Source organism: Elephas maximus, chromosome 7, assembly GCF_024166365.1.
Source record: "Elephas maximus indicus isolate mEleMax1 chromosome 7, mEleMax1 primary haplotype, whole genome shotgun sequence".
Taxonomy (NCBI): domain Eukaryota; kingdom Metazoa; phylum Chordata; class Mammalia; order Proboscidea; family Elephantidae; genus Elephas; species Elephas maximus.
The window spans coordinates 129,818,433-129,846,281 of record NC_064825.1 but is presented as its reverse complement, the minus strand read 5'-3'; the positions used below and the strand labels follow the sequence as shown (position 1 = coordinate 129,846,281).

Sequence of the window (27,849 nt, the reverse complement as noted above, 5' to 3'; positions counted from 1 at the left end):
TTTTGCAAAATTTTATTGTGCTATCTGCAGGGTCATTTCTATCACCAAGGCCGTATTTTCCAACTACAAATCCTCTTTTTTGTTTTAGCTTTTGCATTCCAGTCACCAGTAACTATGAATGCATCCTGATGGCATGTTTGAGCAATTCCAGACTGCAGAAGGTAGTGAAAATCTTCAATTTCCTCATCTTTGGCATTAGTAGTTGGTGCATAAACTTGAATAATAGTCGTATTAACTGGTCTTCTTCCTTGTAGGCGTGTGGATATTGTTCTATCACTGACAGCGCTGTACTTCAGACTAGATCTTGAAAATGTTCTTTTTGATGATGAACTTGACACCATTCCTCTTCAATTTGTTATTCCCGGTGTAGTAGACCATGATTATCTGATTCAAAATGGCCAAAACCAACCCTTTTCAGCTCACTAATGCCTAGGATATTGATCTTTATGCATTCCGTTTCATTTTTGACGACGTCCAATTTTCCTAGATTCATACTTCATACACTCCACGTTCCTATTATTAATAGATGTTTGCAGCTATTTTTTTCTCATTTTGAGCCATCCAACATCAGCAAGTGAAGGTCCTAATATCTTGTCTCCATACATGTCATTTAGGGCAACTCTACTTTGAGGAGGCAGCCCTTCCCAGTCATCTTTTGAGTGCCTTCCAACCTGAGGGGCTCATCTTCCGGCACTATATCAGACAATCTTCCACTGCTATTCCTAAGGTTTTCACTGGTCAGTTTTTTCAGAAGTAGACTGTCAGGTCCTTCTTCTAGTATCACAGCAACACACAAGTCACCACGGTATGATAAACTGACAGACACATGGTGGCCATTAAGATTAGACCCAATAAAAACCCTGTGAAGTAGTTCTATTATGGAACAGATGGGGTTGCCATGAGTCAGAACTGATGGCAACTAACAACTATATGCACGTCTGTCTCCACTGCCAGCACCCGAGTTCATGCTCTGATCTTCTCTCTCACTCAAACCACAAGGGTTAGCCTACTAACTGGTTTCTCACGTCAAATTGCACATCCCTCCAACCCGTTCCCCCCACGGCAGCTACAGTAACCTTTTTCAAAATACGAAGTTTATCATTTCACTTCCTTGCTTCAAACTCTTCCATGGTCTCCCAGGGCTCGAAAGGTGAAAACCAAAATTCCTAAGATGACCTACAACGCCCTGCATGATCTAGCCCTCGCCTATCTTTCCAGCTGCAGTTCACCACCCATTCGTTCTTGCTCTCCTGTTTTCCCTCCACACTGGCCTTCTCTCAGTTCGTCACATGCACCATGTGTCTTGCAGTGTCAGGCCTAGTATCCACACATGCTCTGTCCCCATGGTTATGGACACGGGCTAGTGTCAGACTGTCCAGGAGAAAACCCCAGCTCTGCCCCTGCTTGGTTCAATGACCCTGGGTAAGTTGCCTAATCTTCATTTACTCTTTTGTCAAATGGAGTTAGTACCTGCCTCTTAGAGTTTTTAAAATAATTAAATGAAATATGTAATGTGCTAGAAATATAGTTTCCAATTAATGTTATTAACTGCTATTATTATTCTCCATTTTCTGCCTGGTTAACTCATCTCATATTTCGGATCTCAGCTCAAATGATCTGAGGGAGGTCTTCCTTGACCTCCCCACTTCCTGACCAAGTTAGGGCTCCCTGTTAAAGTCTCTTGTAGCATCCTGAACTTTTCATTCATACCACTCATTATGCTTTATGATTATATAGCTGACAGGTTATTTTATTAATGTCTGTCTACCCCATGACTTGCATTTAAATTACGGTGTTGGTGAAAAATATTGAATATACCGTGAACTTCTAGAAGAATGAACAGCAGGTCACTCTTACAAGAATGAACAAATCAGAACGATCCTTAGAAATGAGGATGGCGAGGCTTCATCTTGCTTACTTTGGCCATGTTATCAGGAAAAACCAGTCGCTAGAAAAGGACATCGTGAGGGAAACCCTGAATGAGATAGATTGACACAATACCCTTAACGATGGGCTCAAATATACCAAAGATCACGAGGATAGCGTAGGACCAGGCAATGTTTCATTCTGTTATTATACATGAGGTCGCTATGGGTTAGAGCCAACTCAACAGCAGCTAACAACAACAACAACCCCAAGAGGATAGAGACGGTGCCCGTTTTACTCATCATTATATTCCTAGACCCCAGCACAGTGCCTGGCACATAATAAACCCTCAACAAATATTTTTTGGATGAGTATTTGACTGAATGGGAGTCAAAAACGTGGAGACAGTGAGTGTAAATGATTCAAGAACACGGTCAACACAGAGTAAGGGCAATACATAGAGGGGATCAGGGCTGATAAGTGTTTTCACTTATTTTTTGTGCCAGCAGATACTTGAGCCCGTTTCAGTGCTGATGGGAAGAAGCACGCCAGGAGGAGCGAGGGCCATGAAGCTGCAGGAGGGGACTGGACTTGGAGCAGAAGCAGAAGAATGATCACCAGGCAGGAGGGACATCTCTTCCACGGTACACGAACGGGAGCTGAGAATTCACTAGATGTAGTGGCATGAAGTCCCACAAAGACCTTTCCACGCATCTTGATCACGTAAGCAGCAAACCTAGATGCTCCAAGAAGCTCAGTATACTCAGTAAACGTCATTCCATTCACTTTGCAACGCAAGTAAAAAGAAAGCAGGCGTGTTCTTCATCATTGATTGGACTGACGCACTACAGAGCAAAATAACAAGTTTCCAAAGCAACTTACTGAGAGAACTGAGACAAGAGATCTGAACGTTCTCTTTACCGAACACGCTTCCTTTCCAAATTAGGAAACAGTATGGTAAAATAACAACGGCTGACACAGGTTGTGAGCTTACTCTGCACCAGGCACTGGTCTAGAACTTGACCTGCAATAACTCATTTGATCCCCACATTATGATACCATTTTACGGGTGAAGAAAGCAAAGCTTGGACAGGGTAAGTCCCACAGCTGGTAGGTGGCAAAACCAGGTTTTAAACCCAGAGAGTCTGGCCTTAGAATCCCTGCCTTTAACTGCTATACTTCTCTAAAAAAAAAAAAAAAAAAAGCCGCCTGCCATCTAGTTAATTCCGACTCCGAGGAATACTATAGGACAGGGAAGAACTGCCCCATAGGATTTCCAACGCCGTAAATCTTTAGGGAAGCAGACTGCCACATCTTTCTCCCGTGGAGCAGCTGGTGAGTTCGAACCGACAACCTTTTGGTTAGCAGCCGAGCACTTTAACCACCGTGCCACCAGGACTCCTTCTCTAGCAGAGGGGAAGAAGCACGTTAGGCGTCAGAAGACCTGGCGTCTCGAGCGTGAATTAGCCACGGAACCTGGGCATTCACCTAAGTTTCTGAACAACAGTTTGCTCATCAGGAAAATGGGAATGCTAGGGATAACATTTGCCCTCCAGGACTCTTGAAAGGATCATGAAACGCCAAAAATTTGAAAATTACTATTCAAATGGTATTATTATTATGCTACTCATAGGAGAGGAGCCCTGGTAGTGCAGTGGTTAAAGCGCTTGGCCGCTCACCAAAAGGCGTGCGGTTGGAACCCACCAGCCTTTCTGCAGGAGAAAGATGTGGCAGTCTCCTCCGCAAAGATAACCAAAACCCACTGCCGTTGAGTCGATTCTGACTCCTAGTGACCCTGCAGGACAGGGAAGAACTGGCCCATTGGCAATGGGTTTGTCTCATGGGATACCTGATACCCTTGTCTTCTACTTGGGTCACAGTCTAACAGGCAGCTGCTGAGGCCCTCAGTTCCCATAGCCAGTGCAGCAACAGCTTGGTGGTTCCATTCCGGTTACTGGGTAATTCTCATCCCACCAGCTGTAACGTCCCTGACCAAGTCTTCTGTCGTTAGGTGCCGTCCGGTCAGTTCCGACTCATAGCAGCCCTGTGCACAACAGAGCCAAGTCTCCTCGATGACTGTAACGCACACCTTGGTGCCTCCATCCCCGAGCCTAGAGACACGTTCACTCCTACCTCTGGGAGCGGTTGCAGCTTCTGCCCTCGTTCCTTTGATTCCATTTCATTTGACTGAAGGAGCTACCGTTAAAATATAAACAAATAATCTGAATCGCAGCTAATGGTGAGATGCACCCCAGTAGGCCGAGGCAAACCCGTTCCATTTTAGTGGTAGAATCAGAGGCTATCAGAGTTAGAATGAAACTTCGAGGTCATCTTTTAGAGCAACTCCTCAAGCCCCTCTCGAAACCGATTCTAGGAAAATCGAGGCCAGGCGCAGTGAAAAGACGCAACTAGTGTTGGTAGCAGGATTTTTTAATTTGAAAAGTGTTTTCAAATAGGCTTAACATGAGTGATTTCACCTTGTTAAAATCATATCTGGAAGGTATTTTAATTATTTGTATATTTCAGTATGTGTACCTTTTCAGAAAGGAGCAAAATCCTGAATTTCCAGTACCCACAAAGCCGTAATAAAACTTTAAACCCAATAATTCACCCAAAGCTCATTCTTCAGGTTGCCTTCACTTGGCCGTCTTAGGCATTCTCCAGGTAGGCAGCCACATGGTCAGGGGCAGTATAGCCTAATGGTTAAGCCTCAGACTGCTCAGTACAAAGGCCAGCCTGTTACCAATCCCTGAGCATAGTTTCCCAGTCTGGAAGAATTGTATCTACCTCACAGAGCTGAAGGGGTGAGGAATGGGGATCACAGGAGATAATGCATTTCAGCACCTACCCTCGAGTACTCTATAATAACAACCCTGGCAGTGCAGTGGTTAAGCTCTGGGCTACTGATGGAGAGGTTGGTGGTTCCAACATACCAGCTGCTTCTCGGGCGAAAGATGTGGCAGTCGGATTCTGTAAAGATATGCAGCCTTGGAAACCTACGGAGCAGTTCTACTCTGTCCTATGGGGAAACCTACGGAGCAGTTCTACTCTGTCCTATGGGGAAACCCTACGGGCAGTTCTACTCTGTCCTATAGGATCGCTGTGAGTTGGAATCAACTCGGTGGCAATGGGTTTGGTTTTTTTGTTTTTTGTTTAGCACTCTATAATTTTGTTAGTATTTGCATAATTTCTGCCTCTCCTAAACAGATAACAGTTTACCCTCGGTTTAATGACCTTAGACCTTAGATCGCTAAGAAAGCAAGGAGAAACCCAGAGTGCCAGGCTCAGGAATGTCCATCCCCACCCCCACTCCCCCTGAAAACAGTGACTAGGCCGGAATTCTTCTGGTTGATAAATGAGGGGCGCTGAGAAGCTGCAGCGATGACTGTTTGGAGAACCTGATTTGTGAAAAGCGCCTCTCCTCCACACATACCATGGAGATGCTCTAGGAAAGAGAGCCCGGCCTACCTGCCCGAGGGAGGACGGGGGCGAGGGGGAGGCTGAGAGAAATGCTCGGGGGAAATGGACCAGACGTGCCCAAAAAGGAAACTTTAAGAAGGCAAACGGAGGCTGCATCTCGGGAAGCCGCCTCGCTGGTGAGTGCCGTGAACGGAAGGATGGCGTGTCCGGGGGATGCGGGTTTTGGATGAAAAGAGGGATACGCACAAAGGTGGGGTGTCCAGACTGCCAGAGACGGAGCCCGGTAATCTGTGGGGGGTACCCAGACGGCCCCGGGGTGGCCGGAAGCGGGGTTCTGGGGGGCACCGACAGGGAAGGTGTTGGGGCTGCGGACCCGGCCGTGGAGCCGCCGCCGCGCTCGCCCCGGGGAAGGTCAGCGACCTCGGGGCGGGGAGCTGCGGGGACAACCGAGAGGGGCCCTGGTTGCCATGGCGCCGGGCAGGGAGGGGGTGACTCGCCCCGCCCCGAGCCCCGCGGGGCCGCCGGCTCCAGATGGTCCCGGTCCTCCCGCGGGAGCCGGCGGTCTGCGGCAGGGGGAGGCCATTGTCCTCGTTGCGCGGCGCCGCAGTCCCGCCGCTCGCGCCCGCGCCGCCACGCGCCCTGCCTCTGCCGCCGGCCCGCGCGCCACCCGCCCGCGCGCCCCGTGACAGCGCCGCTGCCGCCCGCAACCGCTCCTCGCGCTGGGCTGGGCGCGCCACGACCGGTGCCCTCTGCGCCCAGGTAGGTGCCGGCGCCGGGCCGCTTTGTCCGCTTTGTGCGGGCGCGGGCGGGCAACTGGGGCTGGAGTCGGGATGGGCCCGGAGGGCAGGGAGCACGGTGGTGCCGGCCCGCTCCCGCCCGGTTCCGGGGACACCATGGAGAGTCCTGTGCCACCCACCCAGGTACCGGGCTGCGGGCTGTGGGGCCGGGGCGAGGAGACGTGGGTCTCTCCAGAGCCGAGAGAAGAGTCTGGAAGAGTTCGGGCTGACCAACGCATCAATGAATGGGGTCGCCCGAGCTCGGAGCGGTGTGACAGCGCTGCTGTCTCCGTCAGGGGGCTGCACGGCAGACAGGCCCGGCCTGCGCCGGGCCGGGAGCCGGCGTCAGCGAAGCGTGTTGAGGGCTCTCTCTGGAGCCGAGTGGGCTACTCGCCTCGGTGGCAGCCCCACGGTCTTCCTTATCCCCCTCAGTATGTGGGAGAGTGGGGGATACGGTTGCCTGTGGGGACAGCAAGGGCTGGCAGAGGAAGCTCGAAGCCCCTTCCCGTGGTGGGGAAGCCGCTGTAAGGTGTTTCGGTGGCCGGGACATCTAGGAGGCTGTGTGCTCCGCCCTGCACTGAACTACAGGGCTAGGCTTCCTCCTGGGGCTTTCCAACTCCAGCCCACCCGGCCGGCAATTACCAGCCACTCCTGCTGGAAAGATTGGACTCCATTAACCCCATGACATTGCATGCTTGTCTGAGAGGCACGCTTGCCCCTGTCCAAACCTCTACCTGGCCTGCTACCTGGCCAGGTAGGTTGTTTCTATTCCCAGCGCTGCTGGAGAGCCCAAGCAGGGCCAGGGTGTCCACAAGCCAGTTTTCCTTAAAGGTGAAGAGGACGGAGTGAATTCCAAGTAAGTGTCTTAGGTTGGGGTGCTGGTGACCTCTTGACATATTCAGCAGAGCAAAGGATCCAGGAGAGGAAAGTTAATATAGATCTTAATACAGCCCTTGGAGAAACTGATGTAACCCAGGCCTAGAGGAGGTGCGTGGTAAGCAGGGGAGTGAAAATTAGCCTGAATAATTCTGCCTGTAGCATAGGATTCTAGAGGAAAAAAAATCTGACAAAAATTCAGCCAGAACTCCTTTTCAACCCAGTTCCTAAATTCCTGGGAGAGGAGTTTTGGTGCTTTATCAGGACCTCAGTCTTGAGAGGAATGGGCTGGGGTTTTGTTTCTCTTCCCTCCTCTGATTCTCTGATTGCCCTCTGTGCATCTTTCTCTTGCCTTCCTAGTAGGCCCGAGTTTATTATTTTTCTGTTTATCTCTCTCCTCGCCCAGCCATTTATACTTCAAGTCAAATGAGAGATTTTTACTTTGCCAAAGTCCCCATTTCTTCTCATGTATTATTCATCCGGCTGTCATCTGTTCAACTCTGCTTCTCCTAGCTCTCTAGCCAGATCGGCCTCCTTCCACACATCTGTGATGCGCGGTGTCGGGACATCAGCTCTTTGTCTCATTAAACCTAGCCCCCACTCTGTCTTCATTTTCCTCTCTCAGCGTTTGAGGTTCCTGGTTCCTTGTGGGTCTCGGGGTCTCCGAGGGAAAGTTCTGTTTGAATTTAGCATGGGGCTAGGCCTGAACAGTTCCAGGAGCTAGTCCCAGGTCACCCTCACCCCTGAAACTTTGTGTCTTTTCAATCCTCATAACTTCTCTAACCAATTCCAGCTCCTCTTGGTCTTCCTGCAACAGTTTCTCAAAGTGTGATGGAGTATGCAGAGGGGAGTATTGAACAGGAGAGAGGAAAATTAGTCTGGGTAATTCTCTAAAGGAAATTAAAAAAAAAAATCACTCCTCCTCTTCAATCCAGTTCCTAAATTCCTAAGAGGAGGGTTTCTATGCATGACCTGGGGAAGAGTTAGAAATGCAAATTTTCAGGCCCCCTCTGGGTCTACTGAATCAGAAACTCTGGGGGCAGGGCCCAGCAAGCTGCCTTTTAACCAGCCTTCTGGGTGATTAAATGATGTGTGTGAGTTTAAGAACCCCTGGACCTGAACAACAATGCTCAACCTGAGAGTTCTCCTGCTGAGGGGCAGAAGGTCTTCTCTGATCCCATTTTCCTTCCTCCTTTGAGCTTTTCTCTAACCCTAAGAAAGACATAGAGCCTTTCGCGTGCAAATGTTTAAGCACATGACTACCCAGAGGCACCTCGAAAGAAAGACCTGGCAATTTGCTTCTGAAAGGTCAGTCTTGAAAACCCTATGGAGCAGTTCTTCTGTGTACCCACAGGGTTGCTATGAGTTGGAATCGACTCAATGGCAACTGGTTTGAGTTTTTTTTTTTTTTTTTGAAGAAAGACATTAATTTGATGGTTAAAAAAAAAAAAGAACTATGGTTAATTCATTCGGTATCTCTTTATTGAATATCTATGGTACTGTTGTTGTTAGGTGTTGTTGAGTCCATTCTGACTTAATAGCTATCCTATGTACAACAGAATGAAACACTGCCCGGTCCTTTGCCATCCTCCCAATTGTTGCTGTGTTTGAGCCCATTGTTGCAGCCACTATGTCAGTCCATCTCATCAAGGGTCTTCCTCTTTTTTGCTGACCATCTACTTTACCAAGCATGATGTCCTTCTCCAGGGTCTGGTCCCTCTTTATAACATCTCCCAAGTATGTGAGATGAAGTCTTACCATCCTCACTTCTAAGGAGCTTCCAAGCCAGATTTGTACCAGGCTCGGCAAATGCAAAAAGGAGTAAGACACAGCCCTTTTCCTTCGGGACTTAACAGTGGAGTGGCAGAGAGGCACATAAACAACCAACTGTAATACAATGTGATATGTGCAGTAATTGTCGAGCATCTGGAGGGCTGTGGGAGCAGAGAGGCAATGATCAATGTGTTCTCTGAGGGAAGTAAACAATCAGGAGCAGGAAGCCGTGAGGGAAGGAATTAGGGACCAGGCAGGCTTGAGCAGGGGGACAGGATTTCCAGCTTTACCTGGCCAGCAATAACGGAGGGAAGGGGAAGGGGTAGCTGTCCTTGAGGATCGGTTGGGGGCTGAGCTGAGTCTGCATCCAGCCTGCACGTAGATCCCAGCAGGACCCCAGGCCTGCAGCTGGCAGGAGATGGCATGATTCTAGCACTCACGCTGTACACTCCTTGGGCCTGGCCTCGAGGTCAGTGGCTAAGAATAAGGTGCTAGTGAAGCTGTAGTCTGGATTAGCGGTGGCACCTCCTGTCACCGGTGGAAACCCATTGCTGACGAGTCGATTTGACTCATAGCGAACCTATAGGACAAAGTAGAACCGCCCCACAGGGTTTCCAAGGCTGTAATCTTTACGGAAACAGACTGCAGAGTTCAGGAATCCACGGGGGAGGATTAGGCTGAGAACTCTCTCATGTAGAGAGATGTCATGGGGCTGGGGGAGGTGGACAGGCAGGTGTGGGAAATGTGAGCAAGGAGACCCAGTGACAAGAAACCAGAGCAGGAGCTGAGTGGAAGACACTCAAATAGAAAACCACGGGGGTCAGGATGGCAGCAGAGAACGTGGAGAAAGAACACAGCGTGCTGTCCAAAAGGCCAGGGGCTGCAGAGCCAGAATGCTTGGAAACCAACACACGGAAACAGGACCTAGAGCCACTTCATTGAGTGACCACAGGGGGCACCGTTCACATGGGAGCCTATGGGAATAAACCCTCTGAAGCTGCAACAAGGTGGCCCTATGGGGACCCATGATCTAAAGGCAGCAAGGCCATGTCAATTCCTTATTTGTATCCCTGGAAACTTAGGACACAAAGCATGTGTGTCTCGAACCTGATTTGGCCAAAGGAGCATTTAAGCAGCTGAATTTTTATTTGGGAGAGGGAGAGGTTCCATTTCCATACGTTCTTCAAATTAGAGAACTCTGTGGAGAGGTGGTAAGAACCGGACCTTCCTTCATTCAGTATCTCTGAATCCAAAAAGGCCCAAGTCCCATGACTGGGCCCCACTATGATCCTTTGGGTTCTGTGCAGTTTATGGGGGTGTCAGGACACACAGTAGTTTGGAGACAGGATCAGAAAGCCCACTTCTTTAAGTTTCTGCTCTTTGTGGAGTATAAAATACATGAAGCCTGTGAGAGCCGGAACTTGACAGGACTGCCTGGTTTTCCAAGTCTTGCAAGTTTTCTGCCTTTGACAGGGTGCAGTCTTACTACTTTTCTATGGCTCTCTATTAGTTGAAAATATTCGAGTTTTCCTTCTCTGACAGGTTTCCACCTTACACAGGTCCTGGCTTTTGCAGGCTTTACTGTATGAGGCAGGGTGTGAAAACCTCAAATGCCCTCAAGAGCCAGGAGGGCGACATAAATGTAAGGAGTGTCTGGGTAGGATACAAAAGGGAATGATGGGGCCTGTGGAGAAATGGAGAGCAGGCCCACCTTTAAAGAATCCAAAGTCACTTGTTTTTAACATGTTATTGGCCAAACAAAACATTCCTGGGGGCAGGTTTCAGCAGGTTTCAGACTCTCGATAAAAAGCAAAAAGGTCACAGGAACAGAAGGCCAGGGGACATTTTATGTAGGTATTTTTATGGAAGGGTCTGTGCAGGGAGAGGGGTCCCTGAGTGGCACAGTTCCCTCTTGACTACTAACCTAAAGGTTGGCGGTTCGAACCTACCCAGTGGCACCACGGACGAAAGGCCTGGCGATCTGCTTCCATAAAATATTACAGCCAAGAAAACCTTATAGAGCAGTTCTACTCTGTAACGCGTGGGGTCACCACGAGTTGGAATCGATTTGACAGTAGTGGGTTTGTTTTTTTGTTTGTTTGTTTTGCACAGGGAGAGTGTAAATGCTGGATACGTCCATCCCAGAGCTAAGTGTGAGCACGGCTGCTGGTTAGGAAGCCCTAATCAGAAAGGCCAAAATGAAAGGGACTTAGAATTTATCCTGGGGCTTGGGCTGGTTCCTATCCAGTGGCTGAGAGTAGTAGGTGATTCTAGTTCAGGTCATGCCTTGCCCACAGCACTCTTTGCTCAGAGTGGCTCAACCCTGCCCTAGAATTTATTTTTATATAAATATTTACAGGGCAACTTCAGTGACTCTGCTGGGGGTGAGGGGAAATGATGGATTTTGAATGGGAAAGGAGTCCTGGGTCTAGTGTCAATTAAGCTCCCTTTTCTTACTAACCAAACCAAACCCATGGCCGTGGAGTCGATTCCAACTCATGGCGACCCCAAGTGTTACAGAGTAGAACTGCTCTATAGGATTTTCTTGGCTGTAATCTTTTATTGAAGCAGATCCCCAGGCCTTTCTTCTGCAGCACTGCTGGGAGGGTTCAAACTGCCAATCTTCTGGTTAGTAGTTGAACACAAACTGCTACAGGAGAGGAAAAGCCCAAATCTAGGACCTTTATACCTTAAACCTTAGCTTCCTGGCACCAGGTTAATGCTACTCCCAGGGCAATCCTCATGTGTGTTTTTCCCTTTGGGAGAGAGAGGAGGAACAGACATGCCCTGTCCTTCATGCAGGTCAGGTTCAACTTCATGGAACCAGTTAACGACAAAAGCCAAGTTCTGCCTTTGTGTGCCCATGGGAACACGCCTCCCTCCCTCCCTTCCCATATCTCACCACCATCACTCCTTCCCTCCCCAAACCTCATGAGAGGTCCACCCTGCCTCTTTCCTTCCAGAACCAAGACTGCCAAGATCACAGCCCTGGCCCTAGGAAGTGCCATTGTATTTGAGAGGTGCTGGGAAAATGAGAGACGTAGAATTGGGGGGTTCTGATAACTTACAGACCCAGCCCCCTCCATTCTGTGGGCTAGCTGCTGCAAGCTGAATTACAGTGAGAACTTTGGACGGGAGAGATTTTTTTAAAATCCCCAGCAGCTAATCTGAAGCTCATTTGTTAATTTTGAGAAGGACGCTGTTTGTTTGCATAACAGAGTCGGGTCGGAACTGGCAAGTGTGCTTGGTCCTACTTTCCCTGGCTTGAGCCTGAGAAGGTAGCTGTGGGGGCGGATCTCTCAGGAGGAGCTGTCTCTGTCTCCTGTGAGCCCTGGGGGCCTCTGGAAGTTAGAGGAACACTTAAATGTCCTCCATCCAGGAGGCCAAGATTAAGAATTTGTCCCTTAGAGCCAAAAAGAACCCAGCTTGAAACCCAGCGGTGCTCTTTCCACCTGCGTGACCTTGAGCCAGTGACTTAACCTCTCTGAGGTGCAGCTTCCTCACCTATGAAATGGGGATGATAATGGACCCAGGCCTCATCGGGGTTGTGATGAGGTGATGATGTAAATGCCAGAGACACATATTACAGCTGACATTTGTCATTGTTAGTTGCTGTACGGTCGACTTCAACTCATGGTGACCCCATGTACAACAGAACAAAATCATTGCCTGGTCCTGCACCATCTTCGTGATCAGTGGTGTGCTTGTGAGTCCACTGTAGAGTGCGTTCTAACCTAGGGGGTGCATCTTCCAGTGCTCATAACAGGCAATATTCTGTCGTGATCCGTAAGATTTTCACTGGCTAATTTTGGGGCATGGATTGCCAGGCCTTTCTTCCTAGTGTGTCAGTCTGGAAGCTGTAGTGAAACCTGTCCACCATGGGTGACCCTGCTTATATTTGAAATGTTGGTGGCATAACTTCCAGCATCATAGCAACATGCAAGCCACTGCAGCACAATGAGGGGTGGTTTAGCTAACATTTATCCGGCAGTATTCTCTGTATCAAGGAGCCCTGGTAGTATACTGGTTAAGCTGCTGACCAAAAGGTTGACGGTTGAACCTACCAGCTGTTCCTTAGGAGATAGATGTGGCAGTCCGCCTCCATAAAGATTTACGGCCTTGGAAACCCTGTGGGGCAGTCCTACTCTGTCCTGTAGTGTCACTGTGAGTCAAAATCGACTAGATGGCAATGGTTTTTTTAATGACCTGTAGTAAAGTCCCTGAAACCCTGGTGGCATAGTGGTTAAGTGCTACGGCTGCTAACCAAAGGGTCAGCAGTTTGAATCCACCAGGCGCTCCTTGGAAACTCTATGGGGCGATTCTACTCTGTCCTGTAGAGTCGCTATGAATCGGAATCGACTCCACGGCACTGGCTGGCTGGCTGGCTAGTAAGGACCCTAGGTGATGCAAATGGTTTGCACTTGACTACTAACCTAAAGGTTGGGGGTTCAAACTCACCCAGCAGTGGTGCAGAAGAAAGGCCTGGCAAGCTGCATCTGTAAAGATCACCCCCCCCCAAAAAAAAAACCCTGTGGAGCAGTTCTACTCTGTAACGCCATGAGTCAGAGTCCACAGCAATGTGTTTGGTTTTGTTTTTTATTCCCTGTAGCAAACGAAAAGAAACAAAGGAGAGAGAGCCATACCATGTCCTCCTTTGAACTCCTGGGCACTTGCCTAATAGTGCATCACCGTCTTCTGGTGTAGGGAGATCTGGCTTAGCTGGACAGCAGCATCTGGGACTTTTCACCTCAGACCACCCACGAGGTGTAGGAGGCGCCTTGTGTGGAGTAGGGACTCAGAACAGCCTGTAGAATGGCGGAAGGGGTTGGGGAGAATTCCTGTTTCTAATCCCTATTGCCCCAGGTGCCCACATCTGCCACCACAGTCTCCTGGTCTGCACACTGCTGTCCTGGGCCACGCCAAAGCCACTTTCAGCCCTCCCTCTGCCCTGAGCCCGTGGAACCCTTCCTGTCCAATGCACTCCCTGTCTGTGCGTCTGTCTGTTGTATTCCTGTCCCTCTGCTCCCCCAGGGTGGCTTCCCCCTCCCTCCCTGGGGGCTGGTTGGCATCAGCACAAAACCCAACCACAACCTTTGGCCATAGGCAAGTGGGGCAGAGATAGAGCAAGGAGACCGAGGGCCTGATGAGTAGTGATGGCCCTCACCAGCCACCTTCCCCCTTGCAGGAGCAGGAGGCCACCCATCACCATGAGCAGCACCCTGTCACCTACAGACTTCGACAGCTTGGAGATCCAGGGCCAGTACAGCGACATCAACAACCGCTGGGACCTGCCCGACTCCGACTGGGACAATGACACCAGCTCCGCCCGCCTCTTCGAGAGGTCTCGAATCAAGGCCCTGGCAGGTGAGCCCGCTATTCCCATCCCACTTGGCCTATTCTGGACCCCCACTACCACCCCGCCCTCCCACTGCCCACAAACCTGCTGGGCCAGGGGAGAGTCTGTGGTGGATGGAGGGGAAGCTCGAGACGACGAGTCTTTGAACTTTATGGGCAGACTAACTTTCTTTTTAAGCTGCTGCACGTAGGTGGGGGACCTAGATTCTCTCCCAAACCACTGCTCCCCACCTCCAGCCTCAGAACACACTAAATGCAGTCCGGAACTTTCCCTGGCTTCGCCTTCCCCAAGCATAGGGAAGATGTGCTAACCACTGGGCTCAGCTGGGTTCCCCTGCGTGCTGACTGAAACGGTTTCCCTTCTGGCCCCAGTCAAGTCCTTTAGTCTAGTTCACTCTTGCTCTTGCTGGTCCTGTGCTCCACCCCCCTCTGCCTTACCTTTCAGCCCTTGCCCTGTCTTCCTTGAGTGCTGCTGTCATCCCCACACCTGCTCCTCCCCTCCCCAGCTGTTCCTTCCACCTGCCACCTGCCTGTCACTCCCTTTATTTCACCTTCCTGTTCCCTGAAGCAAGTTCCCTCCACTCGCTGCTGGTTTCCGCAGCCGCCCATTCTCCTGAGTGAGATTCGGGGTTCGCTCTTTGCCTGCCTCCGCCCCTGCCCTCCCCTACAGCCAAACCCGTAGGACGGGCCTCCCAGCGTTCCAGGAAGGAGTTGTCACCGCCATGGGAGTGCAGCTGCCACCTGACACCACCAGCTGCTGGCATGGGGCTGAGTCACCCACACACCCCAAGGCCACCCACCCCGCCTGGCTTCCCTCCTCCGTCCCACCCTCGTCATTTCCACTGGCCTCCTGGCCCTACCAGCCCAGTGTGAGAGGTGGCAACTGCTCGCATCCAGGAGGGAATGCTGCCACCCGAGGGGTGGTGCTCCCACCTGGGAAGTGGTGCTTCCCGTGTAGGGTTGGCCTCCTGGAGGAAGAGAGACACGGAGAGTGATGGTTCCCAGCCTGGCCACACCTTTTACAGCATCATGGGGCTGTTTTACAGTCCCGGTTCCCAAGCCCCTCCTGGGATGTGCTGAACTAGAACCCTTGGATGTACAGCTCAGAAATCAGGGTTTTCACCGAGCTCCCTAGACAATTCTTTTCCGCCAGCCCAGCACCAGTCTCAGCACCCGTGTGTGTGGCCGTAGCTCCTGGGGATTTGTCATTTTCTCATGGGCCCCTCCGTCCTGGTGGGGTCTTCAGGGTGGCTCGTGAAATACTCGCACCGCGCTTCTGTGGATCAGAGCAGACAGAGACTCGAGGGTTATGGAGCATGTCAGCTCTTTGGGGGAAAGCTTCCTTAGCCCCCCACTCGGGCTACCAGTACCAGTTGCCGTCAAGTCAGTTCCAACTCAGGGCGACCCCACATGAGTCAGAGTAGAACTGCGATCTGTAGGGTTTCAGTGACTGATTTGGGGGAAGTAGATCATCAGGCCTTTCTTCTGAGGCATCTCTGGGTGGACTCAAACTGACAACCTTTTGGTTAGTAGCCAAGTGGGTTAACCGTGTGCACTGCTCAGGTATTCCATTCAGGTCAGACCCTCTGATTTTGGGCTCAGGTACCCCCTAGCACATGTGTGTACACATAACACACGTCCCCTGGCATTGTTGTAGTGTTTGTGTACAAATGACATGCGTCCCCGGCACTGCCCTGCCATCTCTGTGCACATGACATGTGCCCCCCAGCACCGTCCAGATGTCTGTGTGCACACGACACGTGCCCCCCGGCACCGTCCTGATGTCTGTGTGCACACGACACGTGCCCCCTGGCACCGTCCTGATGTCTGTGTGCACACAACGCATGTCCGTTTTCACTGTCTTAATGTCTTTGTGCACACAACACTTGTCTCCAGCGCCGTCCTGACATCTGTGTGACACTTGACCCCCAGGACTGCAATGATGGCTGTGTGCACATGACACATTACCCAGTGCTGTCACGTGTTTGTGCACATGTGACACGTGTCACCAGGACTACCATTCGGTATTTGTCTCCACCACTAAACTGGGCCTTCCTGAAAAGGCATCTCTGTACCCTGATACTGCGCCTGACAGCAGTAGGTGCTGAATAATTACTAAATGAATGAAGATGGAGAAGGAGAAATGTAGGCTGTGTGGGCCAAAAATCCAGAGGGTGGTAGGAAGGGAACCTAGTGGACGTGCCAGGCGGGGTGAGGGGGCCTGAGATGGTCTGGCTGAGGGAGGCCCAGGGGCCTGGGAGGCGCAGCTGAGGGAGGTCTGGGGGGCCTGGCTGAGGGCCCCTGCAGGGAAGGGGCTGAAACCAGAAAAGGTGACCATGATGCAGTGGAGTTGGCTATGTTGTTAGGTGCCATCGAGTTGATTTTTGATTATTAGTGACCCCATGTGACTGAGTAGAACTGCCCCATAGGGTTTCCGAGGCTGTAATCTTTAGGGAAGCAGATTGCTTTCTCCTGTGGAGCCTCTGGGTGGGTTCAAACTGCCAGCCTTTCGAGTGCTTAACTGTTTGCACCACCAGGGCTCCTTTGACATGGCGGGGACAGATGACGCAATAAGCAAGGTAAGCACAGGCTTACTTGTGCTGACTTCCTAATCTGTAGTGACCCATTTCATCTGTTCTTCACCACCTCTGTGGTGAAAATTGGTCACTACAGATCAGGAAATCGGCCCAAGTAAGGGTTTTTTTTAAGCCCATGCTTACCTTGCCCACTAGATCATCTGCCCCTATCAGGGACTGTAAATTTGAAAAGAGGCTTTGATTCTGTAGGAAGGTGCTGTGGGGTTGGGAGAGAGAGAGATGCCAGCCATACTTAGAAGCAGAATCTTTGATGTGGTGAAAAAAACATGACATTGGCTCACTACAGGTAATCTGTAAACAAGGTAAGCCCTGTGTTTACCTCTATCCGCCCTGCTCATGTCCATGACAATGCCTAGCTCACAGGCTTCCGTGTGGCTACATAAGGATTCCTCGTTTCCAGGCTTCTCTTTCTCCACTTTCTGAGCTGGGGAACAAAGCCTGCCTGGGTCCTGGAGACCTTGGAGAGGGTCTTCTAGAATTACCCGGAGCGGAGCCATCCCTGCCCAGCCTACAAGCCTTAGGAAGCGGGGACTGGAAGCCCCTCTCCCGGACCCTTTGTGTTCCCTGGCAGCGGGGCCTGCCAGGCAGGTCTGGAAGGCCTGCCTGCTCCTCCGCCCCCGTGGCCTGGCCCTGCCCCACGGCCGCCCCGCCTCTCCCCTCCCCACCACCGTCCAACCTGTTTGTCTGGAGAGGCCTCTGTCAGCCAGGTGCGCCCAGACGCGTCTGAGCTGAGAGCGTCCCGGACTCGGGAGTTCCGGCATCCCAGAACTCTTCTCCCCCTTCTTGAACCTTCCATCCTCCTGAATTCCCACCATCCGGGACCTCAGTCTTTTGGGATTTTAGCACAGGCTCCAGTGGGGACCTTACACACCATCCTGGTCCCGCCTGGCGGGGTTGAGAATGAAGTCAGGGCCCTCAGCTCTGTAGCAGTCAGCGGCACCATGAATGGCAATGGCTTGGCCAGGGCGCACAGCAACGGCCTGAACGGGGCTAGTGAGTTTTACTACGAGGCTGTGGAAGGGGCGCAGAACCCCGGGGGCCTCCTGCTCTCACCAGCTGCCTTCATCAACCCCGCTCAGTATGCCAGCGTGCTGGAAGGACGCTTCAAACAACTGCAAGGTGAGCCCCTGAGCCAGGGGAGCGCACAGGACAGAGCGTGGCGGGGCAGAGGGGGCTCCGGAGCAGAGAATGAGGGGCACGCGGCCAAGCCTCAGATGTTTCTGCTGGAGACAATGTGTTTGGAGGTGCTTAGAGAGGGAATCAGTAGAGCGGCCAGAAAACACACGGATGGGGGCAGGATCAAATTGGTTTGGAGCCCTCTGGAAGGGAACCAGTGTGAGAGCTGGGAGCTGGTGCGACCCAAGGCACTGTGCTGGGTGTTGGGTGCTCTGTGAAGACAGCCTCTTGTGTGTCAGCAAGTCGGGAGGTGTCCAAGGAGGCACTTCCCTTCTAGTGGGTTTGGGGATGGAGTGTGCGAGGCCCGTTTGGGAAGGAAAGAAGGGTCGTGAGCCCCTGGAGCAGGTTTGTGTTTCCCTAGGTTTCTGAGTGGGTGTCTGAAAGTGTGGGAGGATGCAGTGGGTGTGGAAATTGAGGAGAGTGCATCAAAGGGAATTTGTGCAAATCCATTCAGGTATAAGTCTGAGCTGGCAGGTGTTTACACGGCCACAAATGTTTATGAGTATTTCTGGGAATCACTGTGTTTTGTGGTGAGTATGTGTGTGTGTGTGTGTACCTATGGGTGTTGTAGATAGATGCCTTGTGAAGCTGCACTTTGTCTCTGGTGCTTGGCTCTTGCAAAGTTTCCTCCTAGCTACCACTATTTCCACATCTTCCCCTTTCATTTTGCCTGTGTGCCAAGATGGCCCTCCCTAGTGTGCCTGTGGAAGTAGGGTAGTGCCTGCTGGATCCTGGAATGGCCAGTGATCCAGGCAAACCCCTGCTCAGGCCGTCACTCAGAGTTCCATAGGTGTGACGGAGGAACACCAGGCATTCCCACGCAGCCATTAGGACCCTGGAGTTGGTCCTGGTGATAGGGGCTGGAGGGTGAGAGAGTCAGGAATAGACATGGGTGTGGCTCCCTGTCTTGTGGGTGAGGCGCATAGGAATGTGAGATTAGGGATGAGTCTTTTAGGTTTCTGTGATGCTGGTGCTGAGGAGGAAGTGAAAGTGACTCTCGGGCCCTGGCCACTTGTATTTTGACCTTGTACCACCTCCTCTGGAGGGAACCAGCAGAATCCTAGTGACTAAGGCAGCTTCCAACCACCTGAGCCTCTTCCTTCATTTTGCACCTTTGAGTTTATCACATCTTTCAGTCTTATTTTTGCATGGGTTCCAGCAGCATCCCCCCAACAGCTGCCCCTCCTGCGGACTAGGCACAAAGCACCTTCCCTAAACTGTTCTGAGGTTAGTCCCTAACCCTGCCTGGCTTTTTTTTTTTTTGCCATGTTTTCTGAGTTCAGTGTTTTTCTAGTTGCCAGCTTTCAAGATCTTGTTTTCCTTCTTAGCATTTGTGTGCCTTAGAATATCCATAACCTGGGCCTGGATCTCCTTGCAGCCAGTTGAATTAACCCCAGACGTAGAGTGGTTTCATTGGGTGCCATCGAGTCAAATCTGACTCATAGTGACCCTATATGACAGAGTGGAACTGCCACTTTGGATGACCCAGGCTGTAATCTTTACGGGAGCAGACCACCAGGTCTTTTCTTCCATAGAGCCACTGGTGGATTCGAACATCCAACCTTTTGGTTGGCAACCAAGCACTTAACCATTGTGCCACCAGGGCTCCTTAGAAGTATAGTCACCTGTCTTTTTTAAAACTGTCTAAGGAGAGCCTCTAACTGACTCGGGTGCCGGCAGCCTGTGTAACATCCAGTCCTTCTAATGAGCACTTGAAAGGCCCGCTGCTGTAAATAAAGTCCACACGCTGTCCTCTGTCCACCACTGAAACACAACAGCCATCCCTGGTTGACCCTTGGTCTTTCCTTTGGGTTCGATTTCTCCAACCACAGTGACTCCTACAACCGCCACTCACTGGGGAGCCATTTTGTGCCAGGCCCCAAGTGAGGTGTTTTCCACCCATTGTCTCAATTAGTCAACACAGTGACTGGGTGAAGTAGAAAGTAATGTGTCCGTTTTACAGATGAGGAAATTGAGGCTCTGAGGAATGAAGTCATGTGAGAGAGCCCTGGCCGTCTGACTCCAGCCCCAGAGCCCTTCCCTCATGTCCCACGCCCTCACAGTCTTTATCCGTTCTTCTCAAAGCCCATTTTCTGTCTCTCATTTTGGTTCTTCCCCTTACTCATGAGTTCTTTCTGATTTCTCTATTTCCCAGCTTTTCAAGTTAAGTTACAGGTTTTCCTGTCAGTCGTCTTCCATCCCCTCATGCTCCCTGGGTCTTACTTCCTGCCTCTCGCCTCCCCCATCCTTCCACTTCCCCCATACCGAATCCTCTCTCCTGACTTGGGGACAGTCACACCAACTGGTATTTAGAATCAGGGGTGCTGTCCTTGAAGGCCAGGAATGACCCCATGTTGCTGCCACAGATGAGCGAGAAGCCGTACAGAAGAAAACCTTCACCAAGTGGGTGAACTCGCACCTGGCCCGGGTGACATGCCGGGTGGGAGACCTGTACAGTGACCTCCGAGATGGACGTAACCTCCTGCGGCTGCTCGAAGTGCTCTCTGGAGAGACATTGGTGAGCCACAGTCACAGGGGCCATGGGGCGCGGGGCCTAAGAAACGACGTTCAGGCGAATGGTCCTTGGAGAGCCGAGGGCAGCCACAGAGTGAAAAGCAGTGCTTCCGTCTGCTCAGGGGACGGCTTCACTTTGAGCAACTTTGCTGCATGGATTAAATAGGAGCGTTCCTTCATGGAGACAAGAACAGTGGCCCCATTGAGAACATTTATTTTCCCACCCACTCTAAAAAAAAAAACTCTAGGTGCAGTTAATTCCCTTGGGAATCTTAATCTGCCCCAACCCTCATCTGGATCCTCAGCTTTGGTTCCGTGACCTTGGGCCCAGCCCCGGGGCTGTCCCTGTGTTCCCAAGAAGTGTCATGGGGAGGAGTGGAACAGGGAAGGCTGGGCAGGAAAGTGGAGGTGGCCCACGGCCCCATGCCCTCGTGTCCCCTGTCTCTCAACAGCCCAAGCCCACTAAGGGCCGCATGCGGATCCACTGTCTGGAGAACGTGGACAAGGCACTGCAGTTCCTGAAGGAGCAGAAAGTACACCTGGAAAACATGGGTTCCCACGACATTGTGGACGGGAACCACCGGCTGACCCTGGGGCTGGTCTGGACCATCATCCTCCGCTTCCAGGTACTCTAGCACAACGTCGCTTAGAGCACAGGCCACGGGCAGGTTCCATGCCACCAACTCTGACCACGGGTCCACGGCACCACAAATACATCCAGAACCTTGGATAGCAGTTTGCCATTGCTGCCATTGGTGTGACATCCAAGCAGGGGTCACTAGACAGCGAGCGAGATCAGCTGACTCTCCTCACTGAGCGGGGGAGGGACCCGCTTGGGTGTTGTTGGACTTGTGTGGTGAGTGCCCTGTTGCTGACCTGTAAGCTAATGTATGCAGTAGGACCACACGTTGCTCCACAATGGACTGGAAATTTGAAAAACTACTCCTCCATCCGAGAGAGTTTAAGAACTGCGGTAGAGGTCTGGTCACAGGCTGCACATCTCCACCTCCAACTCTGCTAGCCTCCTTCAAAAGAAGTCACCCAAATCCTCCTTATACTCTGAGCATACCTGTTGCTATTAAGTTGACTCCAACTCATGGCAACCCCATCTGTGTCAGAGGAGAACTGGGCTCTGCAGGGTTTTCAATAGATGATTTCTCGGAAGTAGATCACCAGGCCTTTCTTCCGAGGTGCCTCTGGGTGGACTTGAACCTCTAACTTTTCAGTTAGTAGCCAAGTATGTTAACTGTCCACACCACCCAGGGGCTCCTCTCTGAGCACGTTGTTGTTGTTGGGTGCTGTCGAACTGTCGAATTGGTTCTGACTCATAGTGACCCCATGTGACGAAGTACAACAGCCCATTAGGGTTTTCTTGACTGTAATCCTTATGGGAACAGATCACCAGTTCTTTCTCCCTCGAAGCCGCTGGGTGGGTTCTAACTGCCAACCTTTCAGTTAGCAGCCAAGTGCTTAACTGTTGCGTCGCTAGGGGGCCAGTCCAATATCCTAATGCCACATGTCTCCCGATTGGCCTTCTACTCCCCCAGTGTGGCCTCCTCTACTTCCAGCCCGAAGCCGAGCCCTGTCAGTTTCACCTCCCAAACCAAGCTCCGGGAAAATGTTCACCCATCCCCCTGTGTTTCCCCCCTTGGAGGCACCAGCGCCCCTTACCTAGAGGCACTTCCACTCCTCCAATTCCCTGCGCCATTCTGCTGCCTCAGATGCCTGTGACCCGGTGTGCTGTGGCCACTAGCTCAGACTGAAAGGGCCCAGGCTCTGTCCCTGCACCCCTGTTTCCTGTATGTGCCTCTGAGTCTCTAGTTCCGCCAGGAGCCCTGCCCAGGGAATGAGGGCCCGCCTTCCTTCCTTCCTCAGATCCAAGACATCAGTGTGGAAACAGAAGACAATAAGGAGAAGAAGTCCGCCAAGGACGCCCTGCTGCTGTGGTGCCAGATGAAGACCGCAGGGTGAGTACCCAGGGGTGGGCAGTAAGGAGCCACTGCTGGGAGCTGGCCTTGAGTCCCAGGCCAGGGCTTGGCCCTGTTGGGTGCTGTTGAGTCTATTCTGACTCACAGCAACTCCATATGGCAGAGTAGAACTGCCCCGGGGGGTTTCTGGGCTATAATCTTTACTGACGCCGACCACCAGCTCTTTCTCCCATGGAGCCGCTGGGTGTATTAAAACCACTAACTTTTCAGTTAGCAGCCAAGCACTTAACTGTTGCAGCATCAGGGCTCCTTGGGCTTGGCCCTACTCACTGTTTTTCCCAGTCTCTGCCTGTCGTTGTTAGCTGCCCTCAAGTCGTCCCCTGACTTATGGTGACCCCATGTACAATAGAATGAATTGTTTCCTGGTCCAGCACTATCTTCATGACTGGCTGGAGATCCAACTATTGTGATCCACAGGGTGTTTGTTCATTGGCTTATTTTCAGAAGCAGGTTGTCAGACCTTCCTCCTCTCCATTGATAGGTATCCCAATGTCAACGTGCACAACTTTACCACCAGCTGGAGAGATGGGCTGGCCTTCAACGCCATCGTGCACAAACACCGGTGAGAAGACAGGGTTAGCCAGCACCTCTAATCTGCGGGATCGGCTAACGGCCCAGGGCCACAGGCGCGTAGAGGAGACAAGCTACCTAGGGGTTACTAGGAGTGAATATTCGGGGAGAAACCAGGGTGTGGGGGTAGAGTACTGCAGAGGGAACTTGGGAAGGAGTGAGAGGGGTACAGGCTGGAGGAGGGACCAGTGCGTGTGGGTGTGGGTTGCCTAGCTATGTTCAACACTGACTGGTGATTTAGGGATAAAGACAGGAGTGGACTTACTTGCCCTCTTTAGAACCTCACATGCTTTGGGTACCTTCTCTCTTCCTTCCCCTCCCAGGCCAGACCTGCTGGATTTCGAGTCCCTAAAGAAGTGTAATGCACACTACAATCTGCAAAATGCTTTCAACCTGGCTGAGAAGGAGCTGGGGCTCACCAAGCTGCTGGATCCTGAAGGTGGGGGCAGAGCTGGATAAAGAGGCTGTAGGACAGAGACAGCACATGGATTGGTGGCTGCTGGGGGCCAGGTGGCAGGGGAGGTTCAGAGCGACTCTTGATGAGTATAGGGTTTCTCTTTGGGGTGATGAAAATGTTCGGGAATTAGTGGCGATGGCTACACAACCTTGAGAATACACTAAAAACCACTGCATTGTGTGCTTACATAGTGAATTTTATGGTATGTGGATTATATCTCAATTTAAAAAAAGCTATAGGAGAAAGGCAGAAGGAACCCTGGGAGTTAGGGTCTAGCCCAGTGCTACCATGGAGCAGTTGTGTGACTTAGAACCATCCCTTGGCCTCTGCGTGGCTCAGTTTCTTCATCTCTAAAACATGGGGATTGGTCTACATGGTCTCTAAGAGCCCTACTTATTCTGAAGATCTAAGCTTCTAAAGGAAGCTCCATGACCTGGAGGCGTCACCAGTAACTGGCCTTATGGTCCACTGCCCCACCGATGGGCTCCAGTGGTGCTGATCCAGCGCGATGGTATCAGCAATGCACGCTGAGTTCTTATTTTGCACCTGGTGCTGCGCTGGATACTCCTTAACTAATGTAATCCTCACAACAGCCCTTTGGAATAAGTGCTGGTATTATCCTCTGTTTACAGAAGAGGAAATGGGGCCTATGAAGGTTAAGTGTCTTGCCCAAGGTCAAACGGCAGGTGGAGCTGAGACTTGAACTCAGGCCACCTGGCTCCAGAGCCTGTTTTCTCCGTCATCTCTCTGAGAGAGTGGACAGCAAACTTGGTATGGCCAGAAAAGGGAAGGCAGAGGGTCGAGGGACCTTCTCAGGCTCATTGGGCAGATTGTGGACTGGGTCGTTTTCTCCCTGATTTCCATCCCACCCATGGCCCATCTCCTCTGCCTCCTTACTCCACAACAACAGAAATCAGTTAAGGGGCGATGGAAGTAGACTAAAGAGCACATAAGCCCAGGATTCTCTAACTTTCTGACATGATTTAAATGGCTCTTGCCTGTGTGTTTTCAGAGCTAGTCAAGAGGCCTTCCAGTCTCCTAGGCTTCCCTTAAAAAAAAGAAAATGCCAGGGGTTCAATTTTGACTCATGGCTACCCCACGCGTGTCAGAGTAGAACTGTGTTCCGTAGGGTTTTCGGTGGCTGATTTTTCGGAAGTAGATCAGCAGGCCTTTCTTCCACGGTTCCTGTGGGTGGATCCAAACCTCCAGCCTTTTGGTTAACAGCCGAGCGCATTAACCACTTGCACCATCCAGGGGCGCCCTGTCTTGCCTTCAGGTGGGATAGCCTGACTTAACTAAGGGAGTCCAGGGATTCAAGTCATAGTCTGCCCTGTGGGGGAGCCGAGATTCAGCTGCAAGGACATGCACCTCCAGGGCCCACGGCTGGCCTTTGGGTCGAGGTTAGAAACAGAGCTATGGCTGAGCCCCGAGATGCCTGGACCCCCCAGACCTGTCACTCTGAACATCCCAGGTTCAGGAAGCTTAGTTTGTACCTTGTGTCTTGCTGCCCCTGAATCGATTGACTCTTTAGACATCTTTCCAGCCCGTAAGTCCACAGTCCATCCCCACTGGGAATGTGGTTTCTTGCCTCTCTTCCCCAGACAGCTGATCTTGGTCTCCCTCGGGAACACTGGGTGAGACTTTGTGGCTGTCTGGGTTTTATGCGATACTTGACGGGCCCTTCCCATTTCTAGGGGTAAAGTGAGCTTTTCCATAGCCTTTCTTTTAGTCTGAATGGTTTAGTTGTTTTGCTCTGACAGAGGCCTTGGGAAGCTGGGGTGGGGCGGGGAGGGGCCTGGGATTGGAGTGAGCCCAGTTGTAGGTATACTTCTGGGAGGCAGGTTTCTAACCACCTTGCCTGACCTGAGGGATCATTCTTCTCAGATGTGAATGTGGACCAACCAGATGAGAAATCAATCATCACCTACGTGGCTACATACTACCACTACTTCTCTAAGATGAAGGCCCTGGCTGTGGAAGGCAAAAGAATCGGCAAGGTACTTTCCACCTGGGGGCAGTAGGCGTAAAGGCCTAAGGAGACCTGACCCAGGGGTCTTCCTCCCCTCGATCGGGCCAGGCCAGGGGAAGCTGCAGGACCAGACCTCTCAGTGGTCCTTGTCTGGCAGGTGCTGGACCACGCCCTGGAGGCAGAGCGCCTGGTGGAGAAGTATGAGTCACTGGCCTCAGAGCTGCTGCAGTGGATCGAGCAAACCATCGTGACCCTCAATGACCGGCAGCTGGCCAACTCCCTGAGCGGGGTCCAGAACCAGCTTCAGTCCTTCAACTCCTACCGCACTGTGGAGAAGCCACCCAAGTAGGTGCCCTGGGCCACACTCTGCCGGGGTGTGCCTGCCCAGAGCTGGGCTCACGTGAGAGGAACCCCACATTAGGGCAGCCTTTTGGGAGGAAATTTGGCAGTCCAGGATACAATGCACTGCAGGATCATTTTCCCTGGCTCAAAATACCAGAGGTATCCAAGCTACATAATGGTTCCAAAATAATTTTTTTTTTGTAATATTTATTTTGTTTTTGGTGAAAATATACAGAGCAAAATATGCATCCATTCAACAATTTCTACACATACAACAATACTGGGGAAGTCGCAGAAGCTCCATAGACACGTTTAGACTCCCTGAGGGACTGAATTACTGGGCTGAGGGTTAGGGACCATGGTCTTGGGGGACTTCTAGCTCGACTGACATAACATGGTTCATAAAGAAAATATTCTACATCATACTTTGGTGAGTGAAGTCTGAGGTCTTAAAAGTGGCCATCTAAGCTACTCCACTGGTCCCGCCCCATCTGGAGCAAGGGAGAATGAAGAAAACTAAAGACACAAGGGAGAGATTAGTCCAAAGGACTAATGGACCACAACTACCACAGCCTCCACCAGACTGAGGCCAACACAACTAGATGGTGCCCAGCTACCACCACCAACTGCTCTGACAGGGATTACAATAGAGGGTCCCTGACAGAGCTGGAGAAAAATGTAGAACAAAATTCAAACTCACAAAAATAGACCAGACTTACTGGTCTGACAGAGACTGGAGAAACCCCGAGAGTATGGCCCCCGGACACATTTTTAGCTCAGTACTGAGGTCACTCCCGAGGTTCACCCTTCAGCCAAAGATTAGACAGGCCCATAAAACAAAATGAGGCTAAAGGACAAGAAGCAGGAGGGGACAGGAAAGCTGGACAAATGGAAATGGGGAACCCAAGGCTGAGAAGGGGAGAGTGGTGACATGTCACAGGATTGACAACCAATGTCACAAAACAATATGTGTATTAATTGTTTAATGAGAAACTAATTTGATCTGTAAACCTTCATCTAAAGCACAATAAAAAAATTTTTTTTAAAAACAACCAGGCATGAGAAATGGAAAACTGGGCAAAGGAACAGAGGCAGGAATAAACTAGGCATTCTGAAAATAAATAAACGTGAAGCTGGAAAAAAGAATCTCTACACCTACAGTTCCGTAACATTGGCTACATTCTTTGCTTTGTATCAACAATCTACTCAAATTTCTACTCAAATTGTTTCCCCGCCTTTAACTTAGACTCACCACCCCCTAGTCTTTTCATCTATGCTGTAGAGTTACTATTGTCAATTTGGTATCACATACATGATCTTTTAAGAGTGTGCAATACTCAGGGTATACATCCCTTACTAATTGAGCTGAAGATGACTTCAAGGAATAGTTTTGGTTAAAAGTTTAAAGAATATCTCAGGCAGTAGTTTTGTGGGCTCCTCCAGTGTCAATGGGTCCAGAAAGTCTGGAATCTTTAAAAATTTTGAAGTTCTGTTCCACATTTTTCTCCCTTTTGATGAGGATTCATCTACTGTGTCCATGATCAAAACGTGTGGTCAATGGTAGCTGAATACTATCCAGTTCGTCTCGTCTCGTGGTAGAAGAGACTAATGGGATGCAACTAGTCCCATGGCCTACCTTTACAAAATCATTCATGCTGTGGAATCGACTGCTGGAGTTGGTGCGATCAGATACATAATTAGTTGAGGAGTGTCTCAGCAACCCATGGCCAGCCTATGGACAGGAGGGATTGGACCTGACAAGCAGGTCACAACTGGCAACATGGCAATATTGCTAGGTAACTTGCATGTTGCAAAGGTTGTTAATTGTCACTATATTTTAACAATGAACTATTTTGAAGTTTGGAATTGCACTTCTGCACAGTACCTGGTCGATAAGCTTCTGTAGTTTTTCTATCATTGAGCTCTTTTGGAGTTGGTATGTTTAAGCTCCAAAATGAATATTAATTCAGAAAACATCTGTTTGTATGCATTCCAGGGGTTGATTTGGTGTGTGTCCTTTGACCCAGAAAGTTCTTCTCTGGGCATCGAACAAAGATGTAGCTTCAAGGACGTTATACAAGAAAAATAAGACACGATGTAGCCACTGAAAATAATGTCAAAGAAATGTGTTTATTGACATGAAAAGATATTCATGATAAAATTATCGAAA

General features: G+C 50.8%; 1 protein-coding gene across 5 annotated transcripts in view; it reads left to right on the top strand.

Annotated features, from left to right (window-relative positions):
• SPTBN2 (spectrin beta, non-erythrocytic 2) overlaps positions 1-27,849 on the top strand; it is a 71,982-nt gene that overhangs the window by 15,771 nt on the left and 28,362 nt on the right. The window contains exons 1-9 of one of the 5 annotated variants that reach the window (XM_049892596.1): positions 5,378-5,462; positions 13,897-14,075; positions 20,206-20,357; positions 20,806-20,979; positions 22,229-22,320; positions 22,823-22,903; positions 23,235-23,350; positions 25,253-25,365; positions 25,495-25,682. In XM_049892596.1, coding sequence (XP_049748553.1) covers positions 13,919-14,075; positions 20,206-20,357; positions 20,806-20,979; positions 22,229-22,320; positions 22,823-22,903; positions 23,235-23,350; positions 25,253-25,365; positions 25,495-25,682 — 1,073 coding nt within the window. In that variant the 5' untranslated portion in view covers positions 5,378-5,462; positions 13,897-13,918. Of the gene's footprint in view, positions 1-5,377; positions 5,463-5,972; positions 6,046-6,158; positions 6,207-13,896; positions 14,076-17,257; positions 17,783-20,205; positions 20,358-20,805; positions 20,980-22,228; positions 22,321-22,822; positions 22,904-23,234; positions 23,351-25,252; positions 25,366-25,494; positions 25,683-27,849 lie in introns of those variants that run through there. The other 4 variants (XM_049892594.1, XM_049892597.1, XM_049892593.1 and 1 more) reach the window with 4 other exon arrangements.